Source organism: Equus przewalskii, chromosome 13, assembly GCF_037783145.1.
Source record: "Equus przewalskii isolate Varuska chromosome 13, EquPr2, whole genome shotgun sequence".
NCBI classification, from domain to species: Eukaryota; Metazoa; Chordata; class Mammalia; order Perissodactyla; family Equidae; genus Equus; species Equus przewalskii.
Window position 1 is genome coordinate 69745404 of NC_091843.1, and position 13250 is coordinate 69758653.

The 13250-nt window shown below is 48.7% G+C and overlaps 1 protein-coding gene across 3 annotated transcripts in view; it reads right to left on the reverse strand.

The window, feature by feature from the left end:
• RGMB (repulsive guidance molecule BMP co-receptor b) overlaps positions 1–12682 on the reverse strand; it is a 28099-nt gene extending 15417 nt beyond the window's left edge. Inside the window, exons 1-5 of one of the 3 annotated variants that reach the window (XM_070569605.1) lie at positions 11939–12682; positions 11362–11600; positions 10322–10397; positions 6839–7101; positions 1307–1815 (exon numbers count right to left, since the gene is read on the reverse strand). In XM_070569605.1, the coding sequence (XP_070425706.1) occupies positions 1307–1815; positions 6839–7101; positions 10322–10326 (777 nt within the window). In that variant the 5' untranslated portion in view covers positions 10327–10397; positions 11362–11600; positions 11939–12682. The other 2 variants (XM_070569606.1, XM_070569604.1) reach the window with 2 other exon arrangements.
• Between the last annotated feature and the right edge of the window lie 568 nt (positions 12683–13250).

Sequence of the window (13250 nt, forward strand, 5' to 3'; positions counted from 1 at the left end):
TGGGGCTTACATTGGGAGTTGAAGTGTAAACATTTTTGAGTTTCCCCTAAGATGTCTAGACCAATGTAACAGTCCTCTTTGTTCACAGTGACGACTTCTAATCTTAGATTTGTCACACCCCTGGGTGTCTCCAGAAATCTCCGGAGGTGTTGTAAAATTCCCTCCACAAAATGCCAAGCAAAATAATTTAAATTCACTTACAAAATACACCACACATGTTTGGAGGCAAGGGAGGGTGTCCCGGAATCAAAAGAACAGTCAGAAGTATTACAAAAGCTTGATCCTTGTCAATTATATTTCAGTTTAAACCAATTTATGAACAGATAAAATAAGGAAAATTAAGCAGATGAGATCGCCTGTATGTGTGATTCTGTGGTGTGGGAGACAAGGAAAGAGCCGGTTACCCGGGACACGATTTTTGTGGAAAACCCTTTTTTGACCTCTGTATTCACTAACGCCTGAATCAGCGCTGACTGGCAACTGGAAACCCAGTTCACAGCTCCTCTCCATCTACTTGCACGAAGACACTGGCACCTTCAAGCTGGCTTAGAGGATCTCCATTCAGCATTAGTTTCTTTAAAACCAACCAACCAACCAAACAAGAGCCACAGACGCTGGCAGCTATGTAGGGTTAGCTTAACTTAACTCTGTCAGCTTTTCCCCCAGGTTCTGACTTAAATTGTTATCTTGAGATTACATGGGGGTTATACATCACTGCTCTGCAATGTCCGATTCTTCACTTCCTTGGTCACCCCTGGTTTAGTAACTAAAACATCACTGTGGGTTTGCCATTGGGAAGCTAGCTTACAGCCACTACATTTTACTATAGCTTCCAAATTTCCAAGAAAACATGCTTCCTGATGGGTTACTGCCCCAGGCTTCACAGCTTTCTTTACTCAGAACACCCACTGCAGCCATCTGATAAATCTGAATGTGGCTTTCTTCAAGAGGAGTCACATATATACGCACTCAAAAAAGACACCACTGAAAAAAAGCACACATTTTTTTCATTAAACAAGGCCTGCCTTTCCCCTAGAGAACTCAATTTCACTATTTACTTTTTATTTTTCATATCATTGTCTACTTACATTTCGACCCCCATTTTACATAAGCTCTAGAATTCCAGAGAGAAATTCCTTACTAAATAATTTTCATTTAATCCTTCATCAACCCTGTTAACTGCTTGCCAAGAACACCAAAAAAAAGTTCCTCTTAAACCAGGGCTTTTGTAACACACTTCAAAAGTTGTCTGAAGAATCAAACACCTGAAAGTTATAAGTAAGAAGAAGGAAAAGACTATACTTGCCTTATTTGTAGCAGTGGCACTGGATCCAGAGACCACGGGGACATTCGTCACTTGAACTGAAAGATAGTTATTGTCTATGAGTGGCCAGGCCCCTTCCACTTTGCACGTCTGGAAGTGATCCTTGAAAGTTCTAAGGTGAGGATCTCCAAACAAGCCACAAAAAAGGTAATTGGGAGGGGTCTGGTCCCCTCCCCTGTGTTCTCTGGCTCCTGTGTGGCTGTGATAGTTACAAGGATCGTGGGTCACTTCGGGGTTGGTAGAGGATGTGGGTCCATCCTTGGAACAGTTCCTCTGGCTCATGAGGTCACTGATACCCAACACAGCAGAATGGTATACCAGGTTGCCACGGCAGGCTTTTGAAGTTCGCTGGGTGCAGCCAGCATAGGCACGCAGGGCCTTGCAAAACTCAGAGTCAAAGCCGTCAATGGCAGAGTTCAGGTGTGAAGTCAGGGACACAAAGTCCGTGGTACATTTCTGGATTCGACATTGGGCTGGCTGTTGGCAGTCACCTATGGGAAGGGAGATAAGACCAGACATTTTTTACACGCTTCATAACTTCCTGAGCTACATGGGAAAATGACATTCTCCTCTTGGGACTGTGTGTTCTATTTCATATACTCCTATTTTAAGAAGGCGTTCAGAAATCTGGGTGTCTTGTGCTCTCACAAATTCAGCTAGTGGGAGAGAAAGTGCATGCCGTCAATTAACTTAAAACCTTAAAGCATGGGCCACTGTGAGTGAATATGAGTCTAGTCCAGCATTCTTAGGTTAAAATGACAAGCGAATGGTAAGTGAAGTATTTTATGAACTTTGCCATCGTGTATAGATTTTTGAGAAAGATTCCTTTGCTCTAAGGCCAACCCAAAGATGCAAACTTCATTTTGACCTTGAAAACTGCATAAGTCATTTGCTTTGGAAGACAATGTGCACCAAACCAGGATTAAAGCTGCCACGCCTGGGTAGGGGGAAACTCCTAATTTAGAGGATGATTAGTTAAAACACCTTTACCCTATGGCCATAGGGTAAGACTACAGGGAAAAAGGCAGGTACTAAGTTATTCTGCATTTCCCAAGAAATGTTATAAACAAATCGTATATAAACTGACACAGACTGGTTTCTACAGAGTATAAATGTTCTCTTAAAAAATAAAGTGATTTATGTGACCAAGCTATGTATTCACTTCTCCCTTAACCTCCATCTCCCCAGGATCCCAGCTCCCCAGCTGTTCACCAGTAAAAAGCAGACAGCACTGAAATCAAGCCGTAGAGACAGATGAGTCCACCAACTATGTTTTTTCAGAAACAGAACAAGAGAATTATAGGACACAGAATTCTTAGAGTATACATAAACTACCTTTTCCCTTAAATCATCAATTCATATAAACTTGCTGATTTAAGCAAAGCTAAAATGAAGTAATGAAAAACCAAGTATACTGCCCTACTATTTCAAGTCAATTTTCAATGATGTTTTGCCATTAGCTTCTCACATGGAAATTTATGAAACCTCTCAAAGCACAAAAAACACAAGAGTTGCCAATACTAGGTCAGTCGTGTGTCAATCAGTTTAATATTCTGTTTCATAAAGTGGGAACACCAGAATTATCGAAAAGAAAAATACTTTATCATCCACCCCAAATTTTATAGAAATGAAGTATAACATATATCTGTGTTACTTAAACATTCTTTATAGGTCTCTGAACTATGGAGGAAGTCTCCATCTCTTCAAGTCTTCAGTTTCTCATATGAGAAAGGAGAAGCTTGTTCTAAAATGAACTTTGTGATCTTTTCCAGGCATAAAATACATAATTCGTATCCTGGGGTGGGGGAGAGATCAGAGTTGGTAAAATATTATTAAATATATAATTATTTCAAGATGTGGGCATAACAAACTTCAGGATAATATCAAGATTTAGGACCTCATCTGATGCAGACTTAAAGCTAACCCTAATATCATCTTAGAAAGATACTGTAATCTTTCCAGTAGTAGAGTGCATTTAAATTCAAATTAAATGGCCTGTAGTCTCTGTTTCTGGCTTCAGTTGGGAAGAAAAGGGAAGGAGATGATAACCTTTCAAGACACCTCCTCCACCATTTTTAAATTTCAAAGACCAAAAGGGAAAAATGTTGTAGTCTATTCACTTTAACCTGAGTAAAAGAGAAGATTAAAATATTTTAATATTTTAGAGCTATGGATTTACAGCTATCACTAAACCGCACTTTAAAAAATCACGCAAACATCTTCATGTGTTAGGCCTACTTTAGACCTGCTCATTCCAAAGTTGACAAAAGCAGCTTGATATTATAGAATTCCGTTCTCCAAAGTAGATCAAGTCATTTTCAACTATTTTTACTCAAAAAAAAGCAAAAATGAAAACAAAAAACCAATCAACAACCCCCAAAGACATTAAAACCACTTTATAGATGGGAAAATCAAGACCAAGGGACCCCAAGGCCTTGTCCTGGCTACACCGGAAACAGCGAGTGTGAAGCCCAGACATGGTGCCGTTTTCCTCCCACCACACGTCACAGCTCCCTCAGATTCCCGACTCTCACAACACTTGACAGCTTAAAAAAGGACACATATTGCATCATTTTTTTTTTCTTTATAAATCAGATTCACAGCAAGCAGAAAGCAAGGAAATAAAAACTGGGCCAAGATCACTGAGGGGTGAACAGCTTTTAGACTACAAATAAATGACAGCACAAGAACTTTCCGCTAAACTTGCACTGCCTATTTGTTCTTTTTATGGTCTATAAAATCTGTCCAAGCATACCTTTACTTATAATTATTTCAAATAGTCATAAAATATCAAAAGTAAGAACAGCATGGAAATGCAGATGCCACTGTTCAGAAGGCAAGAGACGCAAGATTTAGATAGATTCCCAGCTCCTTTTTTGTAGCAGGTAGTGCTGATTCCTGTGAGAAATCTCACATCGAACAGAACTCCTTGGGTTCTTTTGTTTTGGCTGAGGTCTCTAACAGCGTTTTCGAATAGAGATGATGGGAGGGAATAGGGCTAAGTACCAGAGAGAAAGTGCATTTGGGTCAGCAGTTTCAGCCCCATGGCAGGCTCCTGAATAATGACTAATTTGCAACATACACCTAGAAATATCTAGGCTTCATGAATTTATAACGACAAAGCACACTCCGCCTGTTACAGGCAGTAAAGCAAGCCTCCTGTCAAAATGCCAAGACAATGCAGAGCAGAAACAATCTCAAAGACGTAGCCAAGAAGCCATGAAGGGTATGAGTAAGCAAGTAACTCCCATACTGGATCTCCACTCAGGAATTGCAGAGGTTTGCTTAAGGGGAAAAAGAAGTGAATAAAAGTACTCTTCATTTCCCAAGGGCAGAATTCAAAATCTGCAGATACCGATCTCTCCCTTTTTCCAGGCAGATCATCTATGATCAATGTGATAATATTTCCATTGCAGTTACTGAAAGTGTTAAAGGATCTGTGGGTCTAGAGCTTTCCTTAATGATTCAGACAGAAAGACCTCACCATTCAAGACAGCTTCCTCCACGCCAGGACTGCATGTGTGAATTTGCAGCACAATCACTAGTTTCTAATAAAAGAAACGGGATATGCAGAAGCTGAATGAAGTGAAATGTGGAGCCATATGGGGTGCTGAGGCAAGTTGTATGGATCCAGGCATAAAACATATGGCAGCCCATCTTGCAAAGAGCACTGGGCTGGGCTCCCTGCTCTGAGGAGAAAGCAGCCTGCATTTCCACGGCACTACTCTTCAAAGCAATCTCTCAAAAGGAGCCCCCTTTTCTATAACCAGATTAATTGCTCCACGTCAACAAGATGTCCACACATACCACTCAGCACAGCCACTCTGGGTAGAATCTAAGGGTGACTTGAGTGAGGGCACATTAACATACTGAGAGGAATTTCATATTCCAAGTTCTTCAACTCTTGAACTAAAGCATCTTAATTTCCTAAATCTTGAAGCCAACTTCTTAGGTCTTCTTCATGCACTGGCAAAGAAATCTTCAAGGACCACATTCCAATCCTGTCATAGGACCGTATGGCAACCAAGGAGAACAATATCCAAGCAGTCAAGAGGCACACGGTCCTGCCTAGCACTTCAACTTCCCTTCAAGAAACCCACGCTTTGACATTACGGACACACATTTTTGACACAGAACACTCCTGAACACATTTTTTGACACATCATGAAAAAACTTCTCTGTAAGCAGACTGACATTATTTTCTAAGGTTCTGAAGTCACTAATTTAAACCCTTAATCATCGTAAAACTTGCAATTACACTCTTTATTAAGACTTCAGTCTGTTTCCCCCAAGTGACAGTGTTAAAAAGCAGCTGTTACAACACAATGCAAAGTTACGCAAAGTAAATTAAGTCGTCTCCTCAAATGCCACATTTTTTTTTTCCATTACTTAAAAAGACCTCCCGGATTTTTAGCACGGCTGGTATGACTTAATAAATAAATAAAAATTACTCCGCACAGTTGGGTGGCATTAAAGTTCAGGATTCTCCAGTGCGTTGTGACTGCTGTCGCACAAACACAGGACAGAAAGATCTCGAAGGAAAACTGATCTAATGCTCTAGTGGTCCTCAAACTAAAAGATAATTTATCTTTCAGTTTGGCATTAAAAAAGTTCCTTGTCTAGACAAACTCCTAGAAGTGGTACTTATTTGTAAAGAGCGTCCTAGATTTTCCCCCCAGCTTTACTGAGGTGCAACTGACACAATATCGTGTTAACGAAACGATTTTAAAAAGAAAAATAAGTGTCACATGCTAGAAAGGTCATCAGCAGGCTCACTCCTGCTAAGCACAACTTCCTCGCTGCTGCTGCCAGGGCGGAAGCGCCGACCTCAGAGAGCCGCACGAGATCTGTCAACCCTCTTGGACCCCGAAAACCCGCGGCGAGCCACAAAGCACGGGTTTTTCCAAAGAGCTTGAAAGCTGAATTAAAAGCAGCTTTCGCAAACACGAAAGAAATTCCTGTCTAAGGAAGTTGAAGTGACTTCGAGATTAACCCCCGGGTTTTCAAACTCGGGTGAAAATCTTTCCATCTGGTGCGCTTTCTTCGCCTCGCCGCCCCCCACTCCGGAGCAGCAGCACAAGGCTCCTTGTCTGCCCTCCGCGGCGGCGGGGCGGCGGGGCGGCGGGGGAAACCCGATCCCGGCCTGACTCGCAGTAAACACCAGCGCGGAGCAGGAAAGCAGCCGGAGCCCCGGCTCGGCGCGCAGCCCCCGCCCGCGAACCCTTTGATAAGTGGCTGCTGGAGGGGAGACAGATCTACCAACGGTCCGGGCCCGGGCGGGGAGGCGGAGGCAGAAACGGGAAGGCCGCTCCCTGCGCCCGGGGCGCGCCGCCCGCTCGGCGGCTGTGTTCCTGCCGCCGCGCCGCGCGCCCGACGACGGGGCAGGGCAGGGGCTCGGGAGGCCTTCCCGCCGCGCCGCGCCGCCCTTCCGCCCCAGCGAGCGCCCTGGACACGGGGCTGTTCGGGAACAAAGCCCTGGGCCCGGGGCTGGCTCCCCGCGCGCGCGCCTCGTACCTGCGTGGAGCAGCCCGAGGCTGAGCAGCAGCAGCAGCAGCAGCGCCAGGGGCGGCGGGCAGAGCCGGGGACGGCGGCGCTGCTCAGCCCCGGCGGCGGCGGCGGAGGCGGCGGCGGCACAGGAAGGTGCTGCTCTCAAGCCCATGCCCGTCCATGCAGATCTCGTGGGCTCCGGCGAGGGCGGCGGCGCGGGCGCCGTGGCGGGTCCGGGGCCGTGGCTGCGGCATGGGCCGGGGGACGCGCCTCGTTTCCTCTTCTTCCTCCTTCAGGCCCGCGTCGGGGACGGGCCGCCGCCACCGCCGCAGCGAGCAGCGCGCCGCGGGCGGAGCGAGTCGGCGGCGGCGGCAACGGGGCGCAGCGGCATCGCGGCGGCCGGAGGCGGCGGGCGGGGGCAGAGGGGGCGGGAGAGAAGACACAAAGACGGTAAGCGAGTACCGAGCCCGGCCCCCAGCGCGCGGGCGCCCGGGCCCCGGCCAGCGTGGGCTCAGCGGGCGTGGAGCGCGGGCGTGGACAGACAGGAGGCGCGCCCAGCCCCAACGAGCAGCCGCCGGCAGCCCGGAGATCTGTGTGCGGCGGCCCCCGCGGTCAATCAATCTCAGCCCCGCACTGCCGCCCCGCCCGCCCTACACCCGCCAATCTGCGTGGTCCCCACCCCGGCCGAGCCCCTCCCTCTATCCCCATTGGCTGCGAGCGCGGGCCCGCTGGGCCCAGCCCACCAATCGCAGGGCCCAAAGCGCCCGAGCCCTGCGCCTCCTCCCGCCCTCAGCCTGCTCAGAGTAATTCGAGTTCCGCGTCCGCCCGCTGCAAGTCCTGTCCGCTGCGCCCGGCCCAGCCTCCCTCCCGCTCCCTCCTCTTCTCTACCCTCCACCTCCTTCCGCGATTTACTGTTTCCTCGCTCCCAACAGAAACAGGCGACGGCAACTCTCTTGCCGGCGTTACAAAGGAACCGGCCTTTGACTTCTCTTCAAATTAATATGATTGAGTTCTACTTCTCTCCGAGGTTTTTTCTTTCTTTCTTTCTTTCTTTTTTTTTTTTTTAAATCAACCCCACCCAGTTCCTCAAGCTCCGGCTCCGGCTCCTTGGAGGAAGCGGGCGCTTTTACCGAGCGCCGTGCGGCAGGTACCTTCGCAGCCAATCACATCTGCGGAACCGCGTTCCGAGCCTTGGCGGCGGTTGGGTAAAGCTAGCACCCAGCCGCGTTGGAAATCGGAAGGTGACCCGCGGTCCGGACAGATCGGATGGGCTGGGAAGGTACCCGCCTGCTCCGGGCGGAATTCGCTGGCAGCTGTGCTAGGCTCCGATGTTCTTGTTCCTTTGACATCTCCCTTCCTGAAAGCAGCGGGGAGGGGTCTGAGAGTGGGCGAACTTCAACGTGTTCGGTTACAGTGTAATTAGATTAATGAGAATAGTGAGTTTTTAATGCAGTGTAGGGTAATTATGCCATGATTTGTTGTTGCCCAGTGGCTTTTCCACAAATTTTCAGAGTCTATTAGATTAATTCAATGGCAGGTCAGTTTCTACTGTTGTGATTGGATGGATCCAAAAATGAGGAAAAAACCCCGACTGCCTGCTACAAAAGAGGTTGCCAAGTGAAGACATAGGAAGGCGTGCTGTGAGGTTGATGATAGGTTCCAATTTGTTATCAGTAGGTGTGAAGTGGTATCTAATCTCAAGAATGGCCTCAAAGGCTGGGAGCCACGTCCTACTGCCCTCGCCTTTGCTGATCCCCAGACGGCTCAGGGCTGCCATTTTAAATTCACTTATATCCAAATTGCAGTTTGCAAGTCTACCCCTACATTACTCAGAATTTCTAATTAGGAATCTCGTATTAACCACGGACACGTTAATATTCCACATGTTACAATGTGCTAATCAATCAATGGACCAGGATAATTGAGGGCAAATCTTCGATCACTCCAGTTTACTCATTACACACATTATGAATTGTACAAACCACTAGGTCCCTAATGAGGGATGCCTATCTATTTTTACTGTGATTTTTCATTACTTACTTATTACATACTAGGATGACTCAAGTTGTAAACACACCTTCACTGCCCAAGATATAATCCAAGCCTTGTGTACATCCATAATGTGCTTAATAATAGCTTCAGAGTTGCCTGGAGAAATGACTTTTTAGGGGGAGTTATCTGATATGATTTTTAGATAATACTGTGGAGTAAATATATTAGACCAAAAATTGACTCTCTTAAAATTACTACATAGAACCAATGAAATGAAGTTAATTAAATACTGGTAAACATCTTTCAAAAAGTAATCAAATGTGACCAGTGGTTTTCAAAATATTTTGCTAACAAAGACTAACAGTAAGATGTTTCTTTTTCCATAACTTAAGATTTAATTCGACCCCTCTGCAAGAAGCATCCCTCTTTATTTACCATACTTCAAAACACATAACCAAGAGCTAAGGATCAAATTCAGTTTGGTTTAGGTCTTTTCGCTACTGACTTTCTAGGATTCTTCCTCCTCTTCCACCCTCCATATCCTGTTCCTTTAGTATACGGGTGTTCCACATTTTCTTATCAATAGAGGGCGACCTCGAGTCACTGCAAATCCTGGTGTGGTGAAATGAGACTGTTCTTTAGAGGAAAAACTTCATTTCTTCTAAGGTGCTTTATTGCTCCTCTGCTGTAAAATTTGACAAGCTCAAGATTTATAAGCCTAACAATTCACTTTTTATTGCTGCATAAGTGTTCAGCCGGCTAGAGGAAAATGTTAATTTTCACAATTAAACCGCAAGGAGGTACCTATTCTCAAGACACTAGGTCAGTTGACACACTCGCCGGGTAAATTCGGACTGTTAGGGAGATCCCAAATCGGCTTGGAAGGCAAGAGGGTGGTGAATGGTCGCTTATAGTGCACCCACTCTTCCAGCTCCTATCCTGCAAGTTAGGAGGATTTTGAGACTCTACAAAGAAAAATCTGTGGTGGGAGCTAGAACATAAACATAAAACCTATGACTTACAAAAGCTTTACATTTTAATCAGAAAAGAAATCGTGAAGTGACAGCTTGCACAACTCATAAATCCACCCGGTTTCTTGCCACTGTTACTCTTTCTCCCTTCATCTTTGTTTTCAGGAAGGAAAGATGAGACCAGAACAGTACAATTAAGGAACCCAGCAAAGTACCCCATGGTATGAACGTGCAAGTGGAGAGAATTAAAACACATGCCAGCCACATTCATGGATTCTAAACAAGATGCGGTTTCTTTTCCTGAACCTATACATGCTGTCTTAACTGCTCCCCTGTCCATTTCCAGAAATCTAACACGAGGGTCTCTGCTTAACAGATCACCTGGAGCAGAGGAGCCAGTAATCAGACCCAGGGTTGCGATTTGTGCAATCTGTGCTGGAGTAAGGGCTCCGCCGCTGCCCCCCAGTCCACCGTGGAGGCAAAGCAGGGGCTGAAACAGCCCGGAGTCCAACAGCCCAGCAGCAAGCAGCTCGTGGATTGTACTTACATCATTCTTAACCCTTCCGCTCCTGGAGGGGGCTTGGCGGGATCAGGGGGCCCCCGAGCTCCGGAACACGCAGGACCTGGGTATAAGAGAAGAGCCCCAGAGCCCGGCGTGAGCGCCGCGCCCCCGGAAGGAGAGGACCCGGGCGTGCGTGGGGCTCATCGCCCGAGCGGCCACAGCGGGCCCCCGAGATCCCCCCGGGCTCCGCCGCGGTTCGCACCGCTCAAAGCGGCAGGTGCAAAAAGCATTTGGGAGCCGCTTGCCAGCGCGCGGAGGTAATGCGCTTCCTGTCCATTTATCTCAGGAAACCAGTGCAGCCTTCCCTTCGAAACAAAATTAACCTCTCATTAGCCAGCCACTCACTCTCGAGAAGGCCTTAAAAGCTTTACCAGCTCGCTAATGTATTTAGGCTTTTCTTCCAGGCAAACGCAGCCGCGGCCGTGACTGCCATCAGCCCCGGGGGTTCCTCTGGGCTCCCCTGGGAGCCATCGGCTTACCACCCCCAGCCTCGAGTCTCGGAAACTCTGGCCAACCGGGATCCCAGTTTGTAGAACAGAGCAGACCTGACACCCCTGAACAGACTTCATGCCAGATGCAACTCAAACAAGTTCCCACCAATTTCATGAGCGCCCCTTATATCAAAACCTCAGCTCCCCGTCCTTGAGGAACGGGGAAGGGTACCGGGCAGGAACTTCGGCGGCCAGCTGTCCTGGGGTCGTGGGCTCTGACTGCCCTCTGGAGCAGAAGCCCTGTCCGCAGCGGGGGCGGAAAGCACTGATCAGGGGCATGGGGGTGCTGTAAACCAGGATCCAGCCGATCCCAGGAGTGGAGAATCAAACGTGGTGCTAGGTCTGCAAGTGGCAAAAAGGGGCCTTTCGGAGCGCTGGGGTTTTCTCACCTTGGCCCCCCGCCGCCCTGAGGCTGGCAGATTTATACCACACAGGTGGAAGGAGACCTAAACAAAACAGTCCCGGCCGCTGCCTGCCGCTCGCCCCCCACGTCCCTCTGGCCCACCGCAAACTTCAACAAAATAAACAACTCACCACAGGCATTCCCTTGTCTGCAGCGCGACGCTTGCCAGCTGGGAAAATAAGCCGCAAGCCACGCGGCCGGCGCGCAGAGGGAGGGCAGCGCGGCGCCCGCCTCTGTCCCCCGGGTGGGGGCAGCGGTACCGGGGACAGGAACGAGGCTCCGCCTCGGGGGCCGCTCTCCTGGCGCTCCGGCTGCCGAGTGAGCGCGGGGCGCGGGGCTGCGCCCTTCCAGCCAGCGAGATCTCCGCCACCTAGGGGAGGGGGCGGGGAGGCAAACCCCTGAGTTCCCTCCTGCTTTCTCGAAGCTGCTTTCTCTCCCCTCCCGTCTCCAAGAAGACCAAACCAAGGGCCCTCCACCCAACCCCTCCAGCCCCACACCGCCCCCTGCCGGCGATACCCCGATCTTTCCAGCGCCGCTGAGGAGTGGCGGGGAGCCGAGTCCCAGAACGCTAGCCTCCAGGCCCCGGCTCAGCTGTTGCCTCTCTCACCCCCCAGCGCCCCCCGCCCAGTCTTGCACAAAGACGCCTTTTACGCTGCCAGCGCTACCCTCCGCGCCGCCCTCCGGGCCGGCAGCGTTGCCTTTGCCCACCTGCGGCGCCAACCGATTCCCGGTTGGTGACTGTGCCAGCCGTCGCCGGGCCAGGGCGGCAGCGGACGCGCGCAGGCTGTTCCCACACGGCGCCTCGGCACAGACGGAGATGCGGTACCCGCCCCTTTTCCACCGCTTTCTCTAGCAATCCACCAACGGCCACAAAATGCACCCCTTCCTCTCCATAAATGATCTTTGAGGGTCTTCCTAGTGTGTCTTAATTGTGTGAGTGTGGGGGGGGGGGGGAGGTGGCAGGAATGGTCTTCTGGATTTTTCGCCGAAATAGGGAATCCAGCGATCTTTCCTGTCCACCGAAGGTGCGAATGTGGCTTGAGGATACAGCTTACGAAAGCTCAGGATAGCGATCTGAGAATTACGAGGGGAGAGAAGATTGAGACACCCAAGACACAGGTGAGGAAGTGTGTTATAAAGAACAAGCCCACGAAATGTTCGAGGAACGACAGTCACTTGGAAAAGAGTGGAAGGCGTGGAGGGCGAGAGGGAAGCGATCAGCTTTCTTCCCTAGGCTGGTCTTCCAAAGTTGAAAATAATCATCACAGGTATTCAGTGGTAGCTGGTGGTCTGCGCATTCAACGCCTGGGACAAGCAGGCTGCTTCTCTTTGTGCAGGCAAACGTTCACGCATCTTGCCTTAAGTATTTCACTTTTTTCCTCCTTTGGAGTCTCTCTGACCCTTTGCAGCTTTTCTTCGCCTTCTCCTGCCCGGACTCCTCTTTATAGTTTCTCGGTCTAACGCTAGAGGCAGCATAGGGCAGTGTAAAGAGGGCGAGTGGGAGTCTAGCGAGGAGGGTTTAGTCCTACCTTTCCGAGTATGTCTTAGGCAACTGATTTAACGTCTTTGAACATCGGGGTCATTATCAAGAAAGGGTATGTTAGGGGCTATTGCCAGGTTCCTTCTGGTTCTGAATTCTATGACAAAGGACGCCTCCTCTCACTGTCCGTTGGTTCCCTTTTAAAGTGTTTAAAGTGTGGCTTTATCTTCTCCAAGTGCCAATCAAATAAAAAAATAAAATACTGGGGATGTTTTCAGGTAAATGGAAAATACATTGAAAAATGCTCTTTTGGCTACTGAGAGTAATAATAATAGAAAAGCACCTTGGCTCCTGTCCACAGAAACAAGGAATTTTAACATCCCCACTTGTTTTGCCTTTGAAAAGCCACTCCAGCTATCAGCAGAGCAGAGCTTTGATTTAGAACCTAAAGGCAAGTCTCCTGTATTTTTCTTCTCCCTTCCACCAACACAAAGACAAGCTGCCACATAAAATAATGATGAGCAAGAGTTCAAAGCAAGC